Source organism: Panthera tigris, chromosome B2 (genome assembly GCF_018350195.1).
Source record: "Panthera tigris isolate Pti1 chromosome B2, P.tigris_Pti1_mat1.1, whole genome shotgun sequence".
NCBI classification, from domain to species: Eukaryota; Metazoa; Chordata; class Mammalia; order Carnivora; family Felidae; genus Panthera; species Panthera tigris.
The window spans coordinates 112,026,461-112,048,338 of NC_056664.1; the positions used below are offsets into that span (position 1 = coordinate 112,026,461).

Consider the following 21,878-nt stretch of genomic DNA (forward strand, 5'->3'; position numbering starts at 1 on the left):
TTTTAAAAGTTTCTTCGCTGTGAGGCCAGTATCGCCTCTGATCTTGTGCAGTGGTCTGTGTGTAGAAGACATGCAATTAAGATTTGGAATTAACTTGAATTATTTTGTAGGTTAAAGAAATACTTACATCTTTTAAAGCTTATTATTATTTTTTTAGCAACCTCTACACCAGACATGGGGCTTGAACCCATGACCCCAAGATCAAGATCGCATGCTGTACTGACTAAGCCAGCCAGGCACCCCAAAATATTTACACTTTTTGTTTGTTTATTTTTGAGAGCAAGATAGAGAGAGCCTGCAAGAGTCGGGGGCGGGCAGAGAGAGAGGGGGACAGAGGATCCCAAGCGGGTTCTGCGCTTGAAAGCAGCGCGCGTGACGCAGGGCTTGAACTCACAAACCGTTGAGACCATGACCTGAGCGGAAGTCGGACACTTAACCAACTGAGCCTCCCCGGCACCCCAATATTCACATTTTTAAATGCCAGAAGTTGAATATGCTTTTATACAAACCTAATCAACATATAAGGAAATACTATTTTGTTTCAGCTATTCGTTCTCATAAGCTGCTCCTGGCATCTTTTCTGAGGTCTTTACATATCTATTCTGTGGGGTTTTTTACCTTCCTCTCCCTTTTCGAATAAACGTGCTCAGTATTTCTGTGCCGCTTCCATCCTGCTCTGCCTTCCTATCACCAAGCTGCGTGTTAGGCTTTGTATTCCACAGTGTGACTTGGCTTTTGAAAGGGATGGAGTGTTGGCATTAATAGTGTAAATTTATGACTATATAGCCAGCAAGTACTGCCAGTGTCCTCTAGATAAAATGACTCAAGAAAAATAGGCAGTAATAAGAGTAGGAAAAACACCACACAACATTATCAACTAGGCAAAGCCTATTTTCAAGGCAAAGCCTGTTCGGGCTCCCTTCATCGCGTTAGGCTCTTCTCCCTTCCTTTGGTGTGTGGTTCCTCAAGAAGAACACACGGCACCCTCACACCATCTGGCTTGTAGACTTACAAAGAAGTGCGTTAAGCTCTTGGCCTTTCTCTCTTGGTTCCTTCCTTCAAGACCTTCGTTCTTTCTTTCTGGACTGAGTAGTGAACAACTAAAGTGTTCATCATCGGTAATGTCTTATTGTAATACCTTTCTGTATTAGTCAGAGTCCTCCAGAGAAACAGAGCCAATAGGATGTATATATGTATATGGAAAAAGATTTGTTACAAGGAATTTGCTGATGAGATTATGGAATCTGACAAGTCATAGGATCTACAGTCAACAAGCTAGAGACCTAGGGGAGCAGATGGTGTAGTTCAGTCTCAAGGCTTGAGGCCTAACAAGAGCTGATAAGCCAATATTACAGTTTAAATCTGAAGGAAGAAAAAAAAAAGTCCCATCTTAAATGCAGCCAGGCAAAGAGAATCCCTGTTAACTGAGGGAGGGTCAGCCTTTTTGTTTTATTTAGGCCTTCCACTGATTTGATGAGGCCCACCCACTCTGAGAAGGCAGTCTCCTCTACTCAGTCTACCAGTTCAGTAATTAATCTTATGCAGCAACACCCTCACAGGCACACTCAGCATAATGTTTGACCAAATGTCTGGGCACCCCATGGCCAGTCAAGTTGACATATAAAAATAACCTTTGCACTCTCTCAAGTAGTATCTGGATTTTAATCTTAATTCTTTAAGACCATTAGCCAAAGGCAGGACTGGCCAGGAGAGGAGAGGAGGCTGGCCTTCAAACAGTATATACAAGAGTTCAGAAACTCTTATTCCTAAACATCATACTGATGATTCAGTAGTTTATGAAAATATTTCTTTGTCTCGATGTAAGTTAGATATTTTATGTAATCTAGCAAATAAAATAGGAAGGTAAATTTTCAGTCTTCTAACATAAATTTCATATTGAAGTAATTCATTAGCTAATTCAGATTAATTTATATTTTTTTGCAAATTTTATCGAGGTATAAAATTCACTATTTTAATATAAAATTAACTGTTTTAAAGTGAACAGTTCAATGCATTTAGTATACTTATGATGTTGTGTAACTACCACCTCTGTCTAGTTCCAGGACATTTTTAACACTGCAAAAAAGAAACCCCATGCTCATTAAGCAGTTAATTCCCATTTCCCCATCTGCATTCTATATCTGTGGATTTAATATTCTGTATATTTCATATACCTACTTTGGGTCTGGCTTCTTTCACTTAGCCTAATGTTTCTGAGGTTCACCCATGTTGTAGCATGTGTCAATACTTCATTCCTTTTTATGGCAGAATAATATTCCATTTTTTGTGTGTACTGCAATTTATCTATTCATCCTTTGATGGGTATCTCGGCTGTTTTCATATCTGGCTATTGTGAATGGTGCTATTATGAACAGGTGTATACATGTATTTGTTTATATTATGTTTAACTTTTTAAGATACTACCAGACTGTTTTCCACAGTGGCTGAGCCATTTTACATCCCCACCAGCAACGTAAAGTGTTCCAATTTTGCTACATTCTCACCAACACTTGTTGTGTGCCTGTTAATTCTTAAAGAATCAAGTTTAAATATCTAAGCACAAATATTTGTCCTACAAGGAGATCTTCTAGGAAGTGAAGAAACCAACGAACCAGACTATTAGTTTCTAATAAAAATGATTAATTTAAAATTAAAATTAAAATTAAAATTAATAAGTACTTTAATTAATGATTTACCTGCACTCCACCTCATTCCAAAAGGAATTTGACATGGCTTACAGAGGTACCTATAGGGTTTCCATACTACCTCATCAGAGTATCTGGGAGTGCTTATTAAATAATGCATGTGGGTGTAGCCTGGCCCTACCAAACTGAAGATATCAGGATCTTAGGACATTAAAAGGGGCATACATCTAGAATCTGCATTTTAAATATTCCCTATGAGTGACTTTTATGTAAACTGAAATTGAGAACCATTGGTGTAACTAGACCAAAAAATCTCATTAGTCAAAGGAAGGGTAGAATCTCACCCTGAGCATCATTTAAAATATTTGTGATTAAAGGCTTTGCCGTGGGGCAGAACTCTGCTCTGTGGAAAGAGATGTGGTTCTCATTTTTCATTCTTGCAAGCTAATACAATTTAAGATTATGTATTTTTTTCAATTTCTGGATTTGCTTATAGAGTTTTTGGCATACATTGAATCACTGATAAATATACTGTAAGTTTCAAGCAGTGTGAATCTTAGCATTTTATTGAATATACGAGAATTTCATTAAAGAACCTGAGAGTAGACCTGAGTAACCAAGTTCATGTCTCCATCATTAGGAGTCTCTATCTTACAAATGCCTTTTAATGTGTACTTCCATGTTTAAAATATTAGGCATGGGACTTCATTGTTCTTTCTTTAGGTTGGTGCTTGGTAAATTGGTCACTTCAGTATTTCTCCCTATCCCTTTTTTGGGATCCAGGATTTCAATAGAAAACTATGAATCCCTTACTTCCCTCTCCCAAATAACTAATGAGTCTCCTACTGCCCCCCCCCAATTTTGAATAAATTTCTAGGGTCCCATAGATAGGAGGTTTCTCTACATCTGTCATTTTATTCTGCCGGTTAAAAATTGTCCCATTATTTTTATCACATAGGAAACTATGGTAATACCCAGTGCATCAAAAAAAGCACAAGACTCCCAATAATTTCAGTCATTCAAGACATTATTTATGCAAAAGAAAGCAGGTCTTTTAACAGAATAAAAGACTGACATGAAACCCAGGCATTTTCTATGTAAAGAGAGCTAGAGATACAGCCTTGGGAAATATTAGGCCACAGATTAAATGCAGGAGGATACACTGACAAAAATGACAAAGTAAAATATGACATGATAGCGGAAAAATAGAGGGTTTAATTTTAAAATAACCATATGTTCTCATTTAACGGGAAGACTAAAAGCATGACCCCCTTTTCTGGTCCCTGAGTAGATTCCTTTTGCCGTAATGAGTATATATCTGCATTACTGAAGACCTGCTCATCAAGAAAAGACAGGGTGCTACTGATTATAACATGTTTACAGAATATGTAATTCATTTCAGGAAGATTTCCATGAGCATTAGAAAACTGTTCCGTAAACATAAAAAAACGAATAGTACTGGGTTACTAGGGCATTTGCTAATATTAAAAACTCCAAGAGATTGTTCTTTTCTACTATTGTATTTAAGATGCTTCTTAGAACTTTGCCTATTTTGCTTAAGTGATTACTAGTGTCTAAGAAGCGTCACAACGCTATTCCAGTCTGTCCACTATTGGGGTAAAATCTTCCTTTGCGCACTAGAAAAAAGACTAATATTTGCGAAACTACTTTTCTTTCTTGAGATTCTTTTCTAGCAGCTATGTCTTTGGTAACCCAAGGAACACATTTGCAAGATGACTGATCGTGTCAGTGATGTGGTTTGTGGTCAGAAGCGGAACTATACTTTGAATGTAAATGGGGCACAGCTGCCACATTTTTTCAAAATAAGAAATCTAGTAAAAATGTCAGGCTTTTTAGGACCTATGTACATGTGGGACACTAAGGAAGTACTAATAGTTCTCTTCTGGTTTCACAAAGAAAGTCATAATTATTTATACTTTTCAGAAAACAATGATGTAAATTGAAGCAATATTACCAAGGCAATACATTATAAAATATGACACTGGAATAAAATACGACAATTGGAATCAAAGACTATATGGGGTTTCAAGTTGATTTTCACAGGTTATAGCAACACTGTCTAAAACCTGGGCATTTTAAAAAACTGCTCTGTTAGAAATTACATTTGCAGGAGCAGTTTTTTGTATGTGACTTACGCATTTTATAACTAAGTTTGTACCTTTTGACCTTCTTCACTCATTTCACCCCCCACCCCCTTCACCTATGGCAACTACCAATCTCTTCTCTGTATCAATGAGCTTATTTTTGTTTATTTTTTTAGATTCCTCATATAAATGAGATCATATGGAATTTATCTTTTTCTGTCTGATACATTTCACTTAGCATAATGCCCTCAAGGTCCATCCGTGACACAAATGGCAACATTTCCTTCTTTTTTTTTTTTTTTTTTTTAAAGTTTATTTGTTTATTTTGAGAGAGCAGAGCATGTGCAGAGCCAGGGCAAAGAGAGAGGGAGAGAGAAAATCCCAAATAGGCTTTGTGCTGACAGAGCAGACTCAAACTTCATACCATGAGATCAGAACCTGAGCCAAAATCGAGAGTAGGATGCTTACCCGACTGCACACCGGTATCCCTTTCCTTCTTTTTTATAGCTGAATAATATTCGTGTGTGTGTGTGTGTGTGTGTGTGTGTGTGTGACAATAACATTTTCTTTATCCACTCATCTAGCAGTGGACACTTAGCCTGTTTCCATATCTTGGCTATTGTAAATAATGCTGCAATGAGTGCGTATCTTTTTAAGTTAATGTTTTCATTTTCTTTGGATGAATACCCAGATGTAAAATTGCTGGATCATATGGTAGTTCTATTTTTAATTTTTTGAAGGGTCTCCATATGTTTTACATAGTATACAAGAGCAATTTTATGATGCTGAACAGATTTGCTCTTCTGCTAACACAGGGGAGAGAGGGAATATGTCCATACATAACCTTGTACGTGAATGTTCATAGCAGCTTTATTTGCATTGGCCAAACCCAAATGTCCTTCACCAGGTGAATAAGTAACAAACTGTGGTATATCCATACAATTGAATAGTACTCTTCAATAAAAAGAGAACCATTGATAATGCAGCAACATGGATAAATCTCAAAAATCTCAAGTAATAGATTGAGTGAGTGAACAAAGCCAAAATGAGTATATACTGTGGAGTAAAAGGAAGACTGGTGGCTTCCTGGAGGAGCAGGAAAAAGGGGGAGGGAGAAATTACAAAGAGGACCTAGAAAACTTTTGGCGGTGATGGATATGTTCACAAGAGTAGCACACATGTCAAAACTTACAGACGGGTGCTTTATTATACGTCAATTATATGTCAGTAGATTGTGAAAAAGGAAAAGCAACACAAACATTGTTAAAATGTCTATACTACCCAAAGCAATCTATACATTTAATGCAATCTCTAACAAAATACCACCAAAATTTTTCACAAAGCTAGAGCAAACAGTTCTAAAATATGTATGGAACCACCAAAGACCCAAAATAGCCAAAGCAGTGCTGAAAAACAAGAGCAAAGCTGGAGGCATCACGATTCCAGACTTTAAGCTGTATTACAAAGCTGTAGTTATCAAGACAGCATGGTACTGGCACAAAAAAAAAGACACGTAGATTGATGGAACAGAATAGAAAACCCACAAATGGACCCACAGTTATATGTTCAACAAATCTTCGACAAAACAGGAAAGAATATCCAATGGAAGAAAACTGTCTCCTCAACAAATGGTGCTGGGAAAATTGGACACCGACATTCAGAAGAATGAAACTGGATCACTTTCTTACACCATACAGAAAAATAAATTCAAAACAGATGAAAGACAGGAAACCATCAAAATCCTAGAGGAGAATGCAGGCAGCAACCTCTTTGACCTCAGCCGCAGCAACTTCTTATTAGACATGTCGCTGGAGGCAAGGGAAACAAAAGCAAAAATGAACTATTGGGACTTCATCAAGATAAAACCTTCTGCACAATGTAGGAAACAATTAACAAAGCTAAAAGGCAGCCTAAAGAATGGGAGGACATTTTGCACATGACATATCTGATAAAGGGTTAGTAACCAAAATCTCTAAAGAACTTATCAAACTCAGCACCCAAAAAACAAATAATCCAGTTAAGAAATGGGCAGAAGACATGAATACACACTTTTCCAAAGACATCTAGATGGCTAAGAGACACATGAAAAGATGCTCAACATCACTCATCATCAGGGAAATACAAATCAAAACCGTGATGAGACACCACCTCACACCTGTCAGAATGGCTAAAATTAACAACATAAGAAACAACAGGTATTGGTGAGGATGTGGTTAAAGGGGAACCCTTTTGCACTGCTGGTGGGAACGCAGCCACTCTGGAAAACATTATGGAGTTTCCTCAAAAAGTTAAAAATAGAACTACCTTACAATCCAACAATTGCACTGCTAGGTGTTTACCCAAACGATACAAAAATACAGATTCAAAGGGGTACATGTACCCCGATGTTTATAGCAGCACTATCAACAATAGCCAAAATATGGAAAGAGCCCAAATGTCTATAGACTGATGAATGGATAAAGAAGATGTGATAGGTACGTGTGTGTGTGTGTGTGTGTGTGTGTGTGTGTGTGTGTGTGTGTGATAAAATGGAATATTACTTGGCAATCAAAAAGAATGAAATCTTACCATTTGCAACAACATGAGCAGAACTAGAGTGTATTATACTGAGCGAAATACTCCGTCAGAGAAAGACAAATATATGATTTCACTCATGTGAAATTTAACAAAACAAATGAACATATGGGAAGGGGGAAAAAAGAAAGAGGGAAACAAACCATAAAAGACTTGTAATGATAGAGAACAAACTGAGAGTTGATGGAGGGATGTTGGTGGGGGATGGACTAGATGGGTGATGGGTATTAAAGAGGGCACTTGTTATGAGCACTGGGTGTTGTATATAAGTGATGAATCACTGAATTCTACTCCTGAAGCCAATACTGCACTGTATGTTAACTAACTAGAATTTAAATAAAAATAAAAAATAAATAAAGGGCTGAGATTATCTGAAAAAAATAAAAGACAAATCACTCTCTTACCTACATCCTGTCCTCCCTCGTTCCTCTCTTTCTGAGGCACTAGTTTGGCCAGACCACAATGCCTGTCCAATCTGTGCCTGCACCAATGCAGCTATGTGTAGTTGGCAAAAAATAAACAGAATACTGACTAGTGACAGTTGAAAAGAAGTTGCTTATAAGAAAAAGGCATACAGTACAAAGCCAGTTTTTTGTTCAAAAATTATATCTATGTACAATATTAAAAAAAAAAAAAACATTTGGAAGATGAGAAGCCAATCTACTAAGTGTCAGTTATTTCTTAGTGGATGACAGGTAATTTTTATTTTCTTGTTTATATTTTGCCATACAAATGACTTTTTTACAACTTTTATAATCATTAAAACGAAAAAAATCTATTTCTATTTTAAGATATCTGTCATCTCTACGAGATGTGTTTGGTTCAGACAACATGGGCCTGGTAACAAGAGGGTGCAGAGGGTTGATCTGGAGCATCAAGAGCTTTTGCATGTATATGTTTCAGCTGGTCTCATGTCTTTCCATACCATTTCCCCTGTTACGTATAGCTAGAAGACGAAATTACAACATTACGGCAAGTTTTATCAGCAAAAGAAAGGCATCTGGTTGAAATAAAACAAAAGCTGGGCATGAACCTGATGAATGAATTAAAACAGAACTTCAGCAAAAGCTGGCATGACGTGCAGACCTCTACTGCGTAAGTGTATCAACAGAATTTTTAAGAAATCACTTAGCTTGCTGTTTCTTATCTCTTCTGTTGTTGTTTTTTTTTTCTATGCAGCTGATTTGGTACTTATGACTAGGAAAAATATTTTCTCTAGAAGTAAAATAGATATGAATAATCATTAAATATATTGCATGATGCAGACTCTATAGTTAGCTTCATGAAATTAAACTGTTCACCTAACTCCATTTTTACTCAGATGACTTTTATGGGTTTGTATTTTTCTCTTTATTTTATATATTTTAAGCATTTGTTAAATATATTTTTTTCTTTATGTTTTCTCAAAAAATTCTAAGCGGACAGGTGACTTTTCCCCAGAATATTTGGCATTCACTACAGGTTTTGAGTTTCTGTGACAAATGGTTGGCAGTTTTAGTACAGACTTGTTGCCCATTAATTTAAAAAGAAAAGCTTGTACTTTTCATATTTTAGGGATGTGCTATTCATCTCTACTAACTCTAGGGAAAATTTAGAGGGCTAAGGCCATGTAGAATAATAGAAAAAATATATATATATGCATGTATATAAATATGCATATATATGTATATATATATTTTTATGCATGTATATATATATGCATATATATATGCATATATATACATACATATATATACACACATATATATACATATATATGTATGTATATATATGTATGTATATATATATATGTATGTGTGTGTGTATATATATATATATATATATATATACACATACATATACATACTGCTCTCTGTCCCTGGTTCCTGACACAGGGTCCCCAAATCCCTTGGAATTTCCATGGTGGTAGCAGTATCCTTTGTTCTAATGAGATGACCCCTGGTGGCTCTGGGATAGGGAGCTGGTCACTACAAAGATCAAGCCATGATTAGAGGTTTGGACTTGCAGTGCTATCCGCTATCCACTATCCTCCAGAGAAGGAAGAAGGGGGTGGAAATGGAGTTAATGACTGTATGATGGCGCCTCCATAAAAATCCCCAAAACATAGCATCCAGAGAGCTTCTGGGTTGGTGAACACATGGAGGTTCTGGGAGAGGTGCACCAGGAGAGAGCATGGAAGCCACACATCCCTCCCCATGTACCTTGCCCTGTGTATATCCTTTATCATATCCTCTTATTTTTTTAAGTTTATTTATTTATTTTGAGAGAGAGAGAGCGAGCACGAGTGGGGGAGGGGCAGAGAGAGGGAGAGAGAGAATCCCAAGCAGGTTCCAACTCAGAGCCCGATCTCACCATGAGATCATGACCTGAGCTGAAATCAAGAGTCAGATGCTTAACTGACTGAGCCACCCCGGCCTTCCCCATATCCTTCTATAATAAACCAATAATCTAGTAGGTAAACCATTTTCCTGAATTCTGTAAACCACTCTAGCAAATTAATTCAACTTGAGGTCATGGGAACCTCCGATTTATAGCCCGTCAGTCACAAGCACACAGGTGATATCATGGACTTAGATTCGCATCTCATGGGGGAGTGAGAAGGCAGTGTTGTGACACTGAGCCCTTAACCTGTGGGATCTGACACCATCTTCGGGTAGGTAGTGTCTTAAACTTTAGGACACCCAGCTCTTGTCACAGAATTGCTTGGTGAGGGAAAAACCATGCATCTGGTGTCAGATGTGTTGTGAGTGTGGTGGTCATTGAGAGCAAAGGAGACACACAGGAGAAGTGGGTTTCTCCTGCTGCTAGACCACCAGAAATGTTTTTGGCTTTCCCGTTATCTTTTTGTCTGATATTAGGCAAGATACAGAATAATTTAGGTATTCTACAGCCATGCTTTTTATTGGATTACTTTTAAAATTACATGAAATATCCAACTACTGGGTGCTTTTCTAATGATTTAAAATATTTTGTTTGCCAGGTGTTCTTGAATCAAAGGGAAGTAAGTGCCCACCTCATGATGTAATTTTTCTTCTTTTTGTGAGTTGGGGGTAGAGGCTGGTGGAGACAGTTCTTACCCCTATCCCTAATGTTAGCCCCAAATTTGTGCCTGCATGTAATGCATTTTCTTCCATAGCATTATCCATTGCATGGTAAAGATATTACATTCCTAGTATTTTAGTGGGAATCAATTTTTTTTCTTTGCAGGTACTTTTCTCCTGGACAGAGATAGGCCCTACAGTAGGAAAAGGTACCAGTGATGGACAACAGATACTTCAGTTTTGCTGGGGGCAGCTTTGTCTGCTGGTTACTGAAAACTAAGACCTAAGACCTTAATGCAAGTGCCTTTGTATAAAGAGTTCCATCTAAAAGGAACTTGATGATTCTCCACTTTGCTTCCCCTAGTTTCCATGTAAAGGCAAATGTTTTTTTCCCCTATCACAGCCTAGTATCTACTCCTATGCTCGTGCACCCCAAGGGCTCATCCAGACAGCATCAGGGCACAGCCCAGAGTAGGGCAGGATGGAGCCAGGGAGCCCATCAGGTTATCTCCAGGGGCAAATTAACCTTCCCCAACCCGATGGTGACAATTATGGAAGAAGATAAGAGACCACATATTGGTGCTTATCAATTTAAAATATATATTGCAACACTATATGAACAGTCTCCTGTAAAGGATAGATGGATTTTAGGCACTAAATTAAATGAGCTTCTCTGTCAGTAGTTTTGACTTCCATCTTTGCCCCTCAGTAGCACTATACCAGTTAATGGCCCTGACAGAGTGAGCCTGAACAATCTCCATTTTCCTGATTGTGGGCCCTCTTGTCACACTGATCTGAACTTCCCTCTGGGGTTTAAGACCCAGATAGGATCTTTCTGCTTGGCCTCCCTAACCACGCTGTAGGGTGGGCTAACCTCACGGGGGATGGGACAACTCTGGCCATTCTGTTGCCGAAGGGAGGAATGGAGCCGTGGATATCTGGCCAGAGGGTACATCAAGTCTGCCCTAGTTCTGATGGGGGCAGGGTGGGAATAAATAGTCCGGAGGCATGGAATTAGAGTGAGCAAGTTCAAGGAGGGTGGGTAGCCTCTTCCCACATTGGAGAATATATAGTCTCTAATTTTCTCACGTTTGAAAAACAAATTAGTTTTATACTCAGGCGGTACACTTAGTATCGAGCTTTTTGTTGCATGAATAGATTTATTCCCAAGGATTCTGGAGTTGAAAGACTATCAGGGAAACACAGTTTGGTTTTTGTGTTTGTTTACTTTACAAGTGATTCCAGATAACCAGTTAAACAGTAAGTATGAGAAGCGACATGAAGGAAAAGAGTGTTATGGGGATGTATGGAGCAGGAGTTTGAGCCTTGCCTGGGGACTCAGGAAGGTTTTTCAAGGCAAGAGGTGGATGCTTCAGCAGAGCTCTGAAGGATGAGTGGGAAATTAATCAGGCCGGGAGAGGCAGGAAGAGCTCCTGGGGGAGGCACAGCCTGGTGATGGCCAGAAGGAGAGAAGGCTCCCTCTCCCCTGGGAAAGCAGTCTGGTTAATTAGTGTTGTTGACACAGCAGGGAGAAGTGGCAGAGGGGTGCACAGGGCCTTGTGGTGTCTGTTAATAGAGCTATTCTTATTCCACTGCCACTAGAAAGCCATTAAAGGGGTTGTGACAGTTCATTTACCCAACATGTCTTAACGTGTGCCTGCTATTAGTCATTATTACCCAGGAGCTAATCTAAGCTCTCGGGATGCAGGATTCAACAAGATGGACAAAGTTCCAACCTTCTTAGAGTGTTGAAATGGAAAAGAGCATGAAACCAGCACCAAAGCAAACACAGGAAATGCTGTCAGGAAGTACTATGATGAAAACAGCACAGGGTGATGGGCCAGAGGAGAGGGCAGAAGCACTGTGATTGAGTCCCGGTCAGGGATGTCCTGTCCTGAGAGGTTACTCTGAGCTAATACCTGAATGACTAGAAGAATCTAGTCTTGTGATGATGTAGGGGAGAGCTTTGGGGTTGAGACAAAATTTGCTGCAAAGACCTTGGGGCAAGAAGCGGTTTTGTACATGTCAGGAGCCCAAAGAAAGTGTGGTAGTGAGAGGGGCTGAGGTGGGAATCTCGGGGGCCTCGCAGCCCATGTGGAGAAGGGGGGGATCTTATTGCAAGGTTTTGGATGCCACTGGAGGATTTGAAGCAGCAAGTGATCTGTTCGAATTCACCTTTAAAAAAAAAATCACTCTGGTAACTTTGTGTTATACAGATTGTGGAGACTGGAAAATCATTTCAGAGACTGTTGTAGTAATCCAGGTCAGTGAAGCTAGTGAGCAACAGAAAGGGGACAGAATTGGAGGCCAGGCCAATGGGACTTCTCAGTGGTTTGGGGCTGAGACATGCGGGAGGTAGAGGGATCAAATATGACTGTCAGGTCTTTGACACGGGCAGCTGGTTGAGCATAGGGACTGTTTGCAGCAATGGGCATGTAGCATTGTGGCCAAGCCCGTGGGCTATGGACTCCAATTGCTTGCATTGCAGTCTAGGTCCCCTGCATCCATGAAATGAGATCATATTAGTACCTATCTCATAGGTACTAAGAATTCAAGGAGTTAATATTTGTAAACAGGCAGGACAGTTTCTGATACTTTGTAGGCCTATATGCTGTTCTAGAAAACAAGTCTGAGGGAGGGGGAGACCCAAGAATTTTGTTTTGGTGTGTGCTGACTGAAATACCCAATAGACAAACAAGTGCATACATCTAGAAGGCAACTCAGAGGAAGAGTCAAGGATGGAAATGGACATGCAGAGTCATCTGCATGTTGATGTCATTGAAAGCTGCAGGACTAGATGACAGTTATTTAGAGATTATTTAATAAATCTGGGTGATCATGGATTCCTCACTCTTAGGAATGATATGAACCTTACTTTGTACGGAAGAATCAATCCTTAAGTGGAAGGCATGAGTATATCAGTAACACGATTCCAGGAAAGCACCTTTCTCCTGCCCTCTTTTCTTGGCTGCTGATAGAGGGGGAAAAGTCTTAATCACATGGTGGGGGGGGTGGGGGAGCGGGGGGCGGGGCTTGGTAACAGAATCTATTTTCCCCTTGAATTAATTAAATCCCTGCTGTTAGTGCCATGTTACCCATTCTGGGACAAGATCTACACCTCATAGGATGAAAATTTTGATGTGAGAGAATGAGAAGCTGGGGTAAGGTGAGGTTGAGTAAAATTAAATTTCAAAGCACTAAAGAGAATTTTAGCTGTCAGAGGATTGAAGGTGATTCCCAGAGGCAATACTTTGCATACTGATTAAGCAATCATGACCTATTTAGTTTGATTTATACTGAAAAGAAAATCTATGATATGTTAATGAAGGATCTTGGCATATTTTAGCCTGTGGTAGGATTCAAAGAGGAATAGGACTGAATGATAGAAATAATTATATAGCAGACTGAAATGATCTCCTTTATAGAAAGATAACCATACAGCAGCAAGTAAAAAGATCATCTGTAAACTGGGGTTTGTTGTTGCTGTTGTTTTTGTCATAGTTTGTATGGCTTTGATTTGGAATCTAAGAACATACACCAAAAATTCCCACCACCTCCTTTTGTTGTTGTTGTTGTTGCTGCTGCTGGGGTTTTTGTTGTTGTTTGTTCTCTGCTGCTTTTTTGTGTTGTCTTTAGACTTTAAAGAGGCATGGATGGGAGAGGTGGGTGGCTTTGGAGTGTTAGAGGTAGGGAGGCCACCAGAGGAAAAATTGAATCTCTTCTTAGGTAGAAGGAGTAGGGATTCAGAAATGCGATGTTCTGGTGAGCTATTCAAGCTGATAAGCTTCATGCCAGTGAGTGTTCAGCCTTTGCTAACCCCTGACATTTCCCCACTAATAAACCCTTCTGAGTTGTACCACAGACCAAATGGTGGGGCTGCCAAGAGGAGAAGGTTTGGGGAAGGAAATCCTTTTGGAACAATTAATAACTCCATCCTACATAAAGAGGAGTAAAATTCAGCATTAAGAAAACTTGAATTGAGCATGTGATTTACTTGCTCTTTGATTTTTGTGCTTCTAAGACTTCCAAACCATTATAGTCAATAATGATCATTCCCTCTTTTTTATGAGAAGCTGTTGTAGCACCGTGGAGTTTGGAAGTGCCAGAGAAGATTAAAGACCTCATTTCAAAAGATACACATAGTCAATGTCTTAGACAGCTGTTTATTCTGCTTACCTTTCGGCTTTTATCTTATCACAGAAGGCAGGAAGTAGACTCTTTCAGGTTTAAGTGATAACTATATTTTGGTAGTGTTTAGGGAAACTTCCAAAGAAAATAAGCCTCAAAACTTTGGTGTCTTTGGGGAGACGTGCATGGGCCACTGTTAAAATAATAATCTTTTTAAAATCCCATAACAGAAAGTATACCTGTGCTATAAAATATCTTCTTGTAAAAAGACTGTTGAATTAAAAAAAAAATAATGTTTATTTTTGAGAGAGAGAGAAAGAGAGACAGACAGAGCAGGAGCACGGGAGGGGCAGAGAAAGAGGGAGACACAGAATCTGAAGCTGGCTCCAAGCCCTGAGCTGTCAGCACAGAGCCCAAAGAGGGGCTCGAACTCACGAACTGCGAGATCATGACCTGAGCCAAAGTCGGATGCTTAACCGACTGAGCCACCCAAGCACCCCAAAAGACTGTTGAATTTTTAAAATTTACTTCTATTTGTGTGTAAAAAAATACTTTAAATCAAAACATTGTAGAACACCTGCTTTCTTCTTTTGATTAACACTACTTTCAAATCAGTAAGACATGACAAGATGAACTGTGTGGAAAGTCAGCAGAATCCCTTTTGGCTGGCTTGCAGAGAACCTTACCCCTCACTACTGATAACCTCCTGGTCAGTGCACCAGCCAAACAGTTAAGCTGTCCTGGCATTAACTGCTATCCATTCCTTAAAGAAAATGTGGCATATATACATATACAAAGGAATATCATTCAGCCATGACCAGGAAGGAAATCCTGCCTTGAGACACTACAGACAAACCTTGAGGGCATTATGCTAAGTGAAATAAGTCAGACAGAGAAGGACAGATACTGCATGGTATCAGTTGTACATGGAATCTAAAAAAACATTTTTTTTTTTAAGTCAAATTCTTGGAAGCAGAGAGTGGAAGGGTGGTGGCTAGGCACAATGGTGTGGGGAAAATAGAGAACGTTTGGTAAAAGAACACAGACTTCCAGTTATAAGATGACTAAAATTCTGAGGATCTGATGTATAAAAGAGTGACTCTACTTGATAACTGTATGGTACGACTGAAATTTGCAAAGAGAGTAGGACTTCAATATTCTCACCAAAATATATATATAAACATGTGAGGTGATGGATGTGTTAATTAACTAAGTGGGAGGAATTCTTTCACAATGTGTATGTATATCAAATCATCACGGTGTACGCTTTAAATATCTTACAATTTTATTTGTCAGTTATACCTTAGTAAAGCTGAAAAAAAAAAAAAAAAAAACCTACCCATTCCAGCCAGTCTCTGAAAAGTAAAGCCTGTGTTCCTGTTGACTTTCACTGAGAAATAGAAATTTTACTTGTACACTAAATAAAAAATCTCCCAGTAAGAAGTCTTCGGTGAATTAAAGTGTGAGCTGCTCTGTGCTATCTACACTTTTGTCAAAGAAAGGCTCAGCACTGGACCAGATTCCAGCCTTGTTGGGAACTGCAGGTTCCTATAAGGCTGATGTTTGTCAGAATGGCTTTAGAGCACAGGAGGACACATTTCCCTTCCCGCATCTTAAGGCTTCCAAGTGCCCTCCCCCAGAGTCAAGAGCTTCACAGTGGGAAGTACTGACTCTGCATCTGTAGCTGAAGTCTGGGAATCAGCCTGGACTCTATTTCCTTCCGTTGGCCCCGTGTGGTTCTTGCTCTAGTGTATTCAGGCACTGGGGACACAGCAGTGATGGACAAGATGTGGTCCCTGCCCTCAGGAAGTTCAAGCAAGTCACAGAGACAGATTTCAAAACCAGAATCGCAACATGGTAGAAAAAATGTTCGGAAAGAGCTGTGCGAAGGGGTCGTAGGAACACAGAGGAAGGGCACATAACACAGACTTCTTGGAGCATGTATTCCCAATTTTTCTGCCTCCTGGCACACCATTGACAGCAAGCTGAGGGTACCTTAATATTTTGACTTTTTTTTTAAGTTTATTTATTTTTGAGAGAGAGAGTGCGCACACACACGAGAATATGGGGAAGGGGCAGAGAGAGGGAGAGAGAGAATCCCAAGCAGGTTCCACATTATCAGCCCAATACGGGGTCTATCCCACGAACCATGAGATCATGACCTGAGCCGAAATCAAGAGGAGGACACATAACCAACTGAGCTACTCAGGCGCCCCATTTTGACTTTTATTTAAGGAAAATATATTAGTCTCCTATTTCATCAGTTATGTAACTCAGCAATGTGTAACTTCTATTTAGCTTAAAATAAGAGACATAATCTAAAATGCTAAATACCATTTCCATTTAAATTACAAGGTTGTCAAGTCAATTATAAGGTTGGTGTTTAAGTTGTTTTTCATTATTTGCATATTAGTGAATGTAATTTTATGTGATAGGGTTGAAAATCAGTTTTAAGTATTAGTAGTACAAACTGTGTGCCAAATTCCATGCCACAATAAAGGGAGTAAATTGTAAGTATAACGACATCCTTGGGAGTTTTTAGTGGCCTGACAGGAGGGTCTTTTTTCAAGACGTGGGTGCCTCGCATCTAGATAGGGATGTATATTACTTCATTCAATCTTAAGATGGAGCCCAATCAGGATGCAGTGTAAGGTTACAGGATCTGTGCAGTGCGGAGTTCCGGAGGGACCTTTCTCTTACACTGTGAGTGGTACTTCTTAGAGCTTTTAAGTGCTCTGAGCCCAATGGCCTATTTCTCATGGGGTCCCTGGTTCCTTTGTTCTGGGAAACCACTTCTTCACATAGAACCCTCTGACATTGCCCACCCCCTCTACATTTCTTTCCCTCAATTATTGGTCTCTATGTAATGTATGTGGGATGGCTAGTAATTGTTTTCAAGAAATGTGGTAGTTAGTCTGGGGAGGAGAGGTATAAAAATGTGGGAAAAGAGGCGCATCTTAGAATTCTTGAAATGCATTACCATTTATCTCCACAAATACTGGAGCTGATATAACTCACCTTCGAATGTGTGACGTGTCCAAAGCAAGAAGACATTCTGAAGGAAGGAAGGCGCCCTGGTCCTAGCCTTATCTCTGTCTTTAAAAAGTCACGCAGTTGTTCTGGGCCCTGATCCCATCATCTGTAGTCTGAAGAAATTGGGCTCCAATGCCTTTCAGATTTAACATTATATAATTCTCAGGAATAAAGAGTTAACAGTCTTAAAAATCTCTCTTCAACACTCCTTTGAGCTCTCCATATGTTTGAATTTAAACTGAAATTGCACATAGGTATAGAGTTGCATTTTTTCATGATGAAGACTTAAATGCCACTTGTATTTCACTGAAGTACTCAGATTCCTGTATATACCCACCATATATTTTGCTAGAGAAGTGTTTAAAGCATAAAGTAGCTAGCACTTACTGCTTACTATATGCACTTCTGTCTGACTAGGTCTTTTATGTTTAAAATAAGCCCTCAAATTCACAATATGATACACAAGTGTTCAAAAGTCACCTCATCTCTAAATTCAAAGCATTCTCAAATATATCAAGTTAAACTTCATGGAACAGTTTACAAGAAAATTAAATATTTGCTCTAACTGCAAGAAATTCCTGTGGAAATGCAGAAGCAATGCAAGAAGGAATTCTCTAACTAATACCCAGTCCCAGCCTCATGCAAAGGTCACAGGTCATGCAGGGTATTTCTTTACTTTTCCCTTGTGTCACCTTTCAGGCCTTACAGACTCACAGTCTTCCTAAAGATGCAGGTTTTGGTCCTTTTAATTCTTCAAAGTGGGGCATGTACAATACAACAAAATCCTTTTTCTTGGCAAATTTGATGGGCTCACACGGCAGAGTGGCTGGAGCAGAGGTTTTAAGGCAAGATTTGGCCTGGTAAGTTCAAGGACTGGCGAGGAAGTCAGTGATGGAGCAGAATGAGCAGATAGAAAGAGGACCAGCTTGGGTGCGATCATCGTGAGGCCTGTTGCATGGACTTTGATTTTGACTCTGAGTGCTCGAGGTATCAGTCAAGTGGGAACATAGGCTTATCAGTCAAGTGGGAACATAGGCTTATTATGAACAGATAATTGCAGTATTATATTTCTAAAACTGTTTAGAAAAAGTCACTACAGTATCCTAAGATCATGTGTCCTCCTTATTCCCAGCTATGAGTATTAGAAAAATAAGCTAAATACTAGTTGTATTTTGCCCTTTTCTGATTAATTTTACCCACTTGAACAATAAAAGCTAAGTCTTCACGTTGAAATATACATTTTCTAATTTCTGTGTTATTTTTGGTGGCTAACTGTTTACTTGCAAGGGTCTCTTTTTGCAGAGTTAAAACACACACTTCTTTAAGAATAACTCTGTACTCTCGGAGCACATCTACTGCTTGTGATCACATATCTGATCTGCATATTCAGATCTGTACTTGAATATGAATATTTTTCCTGAATTCAGATTTAATGGTCTGACTTTTCCATTGATAAGTAGCAGCCAACCCATCATCCCCAAACAATGAATAGAATCAGTAACTGCTGTGGATCATCTTCCTAAATCTGTTTAGAAAAGGAGAGTTTCTTCTTCTTTTTTTAAATGTTTATTTATTTATTTTGAGAGAGAGAGAGAGAGAGAGAGTGAGAGCGCGTGCAAATGGCAGGGGGGTGGGAGTGTTGGGGGAGAGAATCCCAGGCAGGCTCAGAGCTGTCAGTGCAAAGCCTGACATGGGGCTCGAACTCACAAACCCTGAAATCATGATCTGAGCCAAGACCAAGAGTCGAATGCCTAACTAACTGAGCCACTCAGGTGCCCCTAGAAAAGGAAAATTTCAAAGTAAGGAAGGAGAAGGATGGTGAATGTTCTGTAGGCGGTCATGACATATAAATTGTATTTCTATTGTTCTGTTTTACTTCTAGCTACAAGAAAACACACGAAACCCTGAGTCACGCAGGGCAGAAGGCAACTGCAGCTTTCAGCAATGTTGGGACGGCCATCAGCAAGAAGTTTGGAGACATGAGGTACCATGGGAAAGAACCTTGGGAATGACGCTAAGCCTTTGGCCTTCTGAGGGAAGGGAAACTTTCTCATTGGCCGATCTTCCTAATGCATTCTTTTTTAACTGGATTAAAATTTTTATGTGGCTGATAGTGATAGTGACTAAGATAAAATTTTTAATGGAAAGTCTTCTGCCCCAAAGTCGGGTTAGTGAGCCTGGTCCCAAAGATGCCCTCTCCATTAGGACATGACCTAGTAAAAATGGAAGATACAGGGTTCCTTTAATGATTAGTAATTAGTAATAATTAGCAATTAGGGAGGATTTCAGAAGAATGCAGCACACACAGAATTTTATTCATTAAAATTTAAACAGTAAGTTAAATATGTATTCAATGGAGTATGCTTTGATAAACTATTCTAGGTTTCATTTTTGTATACATTCATTCATCTAGTATATTTTTTCTGTGCTAAATATTACATATTTATTCTGTTTTTCCCAAAAGGTACCATGGTAGATAGTCCTTGCATAATTTGGTTATTCTCAGTATTTCATTATCATATAAAGTTAGGGTGAACATCAAGATTTTGAACTAAGAAATAAATGTCCTCACTATAGGCACCAGAAAAACAATGTAGTATTGACCATTCTTATTTTTTATTATGTTTTAGTAAGTTATCTCATATAGTGTTGTTACTTTCATTTTTTTTTTTTTTTTGCTTGTTTAAATACCTATCAGTTTATTTTGAATTTGGCAATATGCTTAAGAAATTTTTCTTTATAAATCAATTTTATTTTTCTCCCTAGAAATCAAATTCATTTTTAAAAAACTTTTGAAGTATACATTTTAAATTTCTTTTAAAAAAACTATGCATATTATTTCACTGGATTCTTTAAACTATTACTTTTTTATTACTCTGCAACTTTGCTACTTGCAGACAAATATTTATATCTTTGTGTTTATTTTGTTCAGAAATAAACTTTACTAGATTGTGCCAAGTATTCATGTGCTGTCTTAACAAGTTAGCATTCATGAGGCTAGAGTTAAGTACATAGCATGAATCTCAGTACATTGTTTTATATTCATATTTATTAATAATGCAGTAATGAAAAGCAACTGAAATTTTTCAGAGGCTGCATGTGATGAATGGATAAACCTTCTGGATTATTAATTAACCCCATTATTACAAATAAAATTTTTTGTCTTGTTAATGGCATTAAAACATTTATCTAAACTGATTAAATAATTTTTCTAAACAGAAAATACCCTATTACCTGTTATAGCCAGGAAAATACATTGTGCCATGTTTATAAAATTTGTTCTCCACATACTTAGTTGAAACCTTTCACTGGAACACTAGGACCGCTGGAGTGTTATTTTCTCCAACTTGAGAGGACTTTATGAACACCTCTGATGCCTGTTTAAAGTGCATATTTCCATATTCCACCTCTTGGAGATTATGCCTCAGTAGGTCTTAGGTGGACTTTAGGGATCTGCATTCGTAACAAGCTCGTAGGTGGTCAGGTTATGAGGAAGCCACATTCACTTAGCTCACCTGTACCCAGGTGTTCTTGTTATGGAAGGGGGTAAGAGTGACAATATCATCAGGTCATTATAAAAGTTGTAGAAGAGAGTCTGCCGTGTATTAAGCACTCAATAAATGTTAGGGGTTTTTTTTGTTTGTTTTTTGTTTTAGTTTATTTACTTTGAGAGAGACAGCCAGGGTGAGTGGAGGAGGGGCAGAGAGAAGGTGAGAGAGAAAATCTCAAGCAAGCTCCATGCTGCTAGAGCAGAGCCTGATGCAGGGCTTGAACCCATGACCTGAACCGAAATCAAGAGTCAGGTGCTTAACCGACTGAGCCACCCCTGCTAGTTTTTATCCTTACTAAGTGACTGTCTCAGTTACAAGTGACCCCCACAAGATGGCAGTTAGGAAGTGTACATTAACAGGAGTGCACTGTATTTTGTAAAGGTTTTGGTAGTTTTCCTAAGTAGAAAAGAATGAAGACTGTTTCACATACGTAATCTGTTAACCTATTCATGTTCATACGCTAATTGGGTATGACATCAAGGTTGTGTTAACTTCTTTTTCTTCTGTTTCAGTGTAGATTTGTTTTAGGGTAATGGATAGTCTATTTCCCAGAAGTTCCCAAACTTTTCATTAATTGTTTCTCTATATAGAGGATACAACACTTTCATTCTAAACTGTGGCTAAAAATGTTAGTTAATGTAGCCTATGTTAGTGGAGACTCAAATGTGGTCCTGTAATATGTTGTAGACTTTGCAAACTTAGGACCTATATTTTTCTCAAACTATAACTCTAACATTAAATATAATTGCAGATAAGTCCCTGTGAAATCAACAAGTTTTATGAAAAATTTTTAGTCTTAAA

At 38.7% G+C, this 21,878-nt stretch overlaps 1 protein-coding gene across 3 annotated transcripts in view; it reads left to right on the forward strand.

Moving 5' to 3' along the window:
* The window catches only part of TPD52L1 (TPD52 like 1), a 100,480-nt gene that overhangs the window by 67,101 nt on the left and 11,501 nt on the right, over positions 1–21,878 (forward strand). For all 3 annotated transcript variants that reach the window (XM_042985348.1, XM_042985347.1, XM_042985349.1), the window contains exons 3-4: positions 8,271–8,419; positions 19,409–19,510. In XM_042985348.1, coding sequence (XP_042841282.1) covers positions 8,271–8,419; positions 19,409–19,510 — 251 coding nt within the window. The remainder of the gene's footprint in view (positions 1–8,270; positions 8,420–19,408; positions 19,511–21,878) is intronic.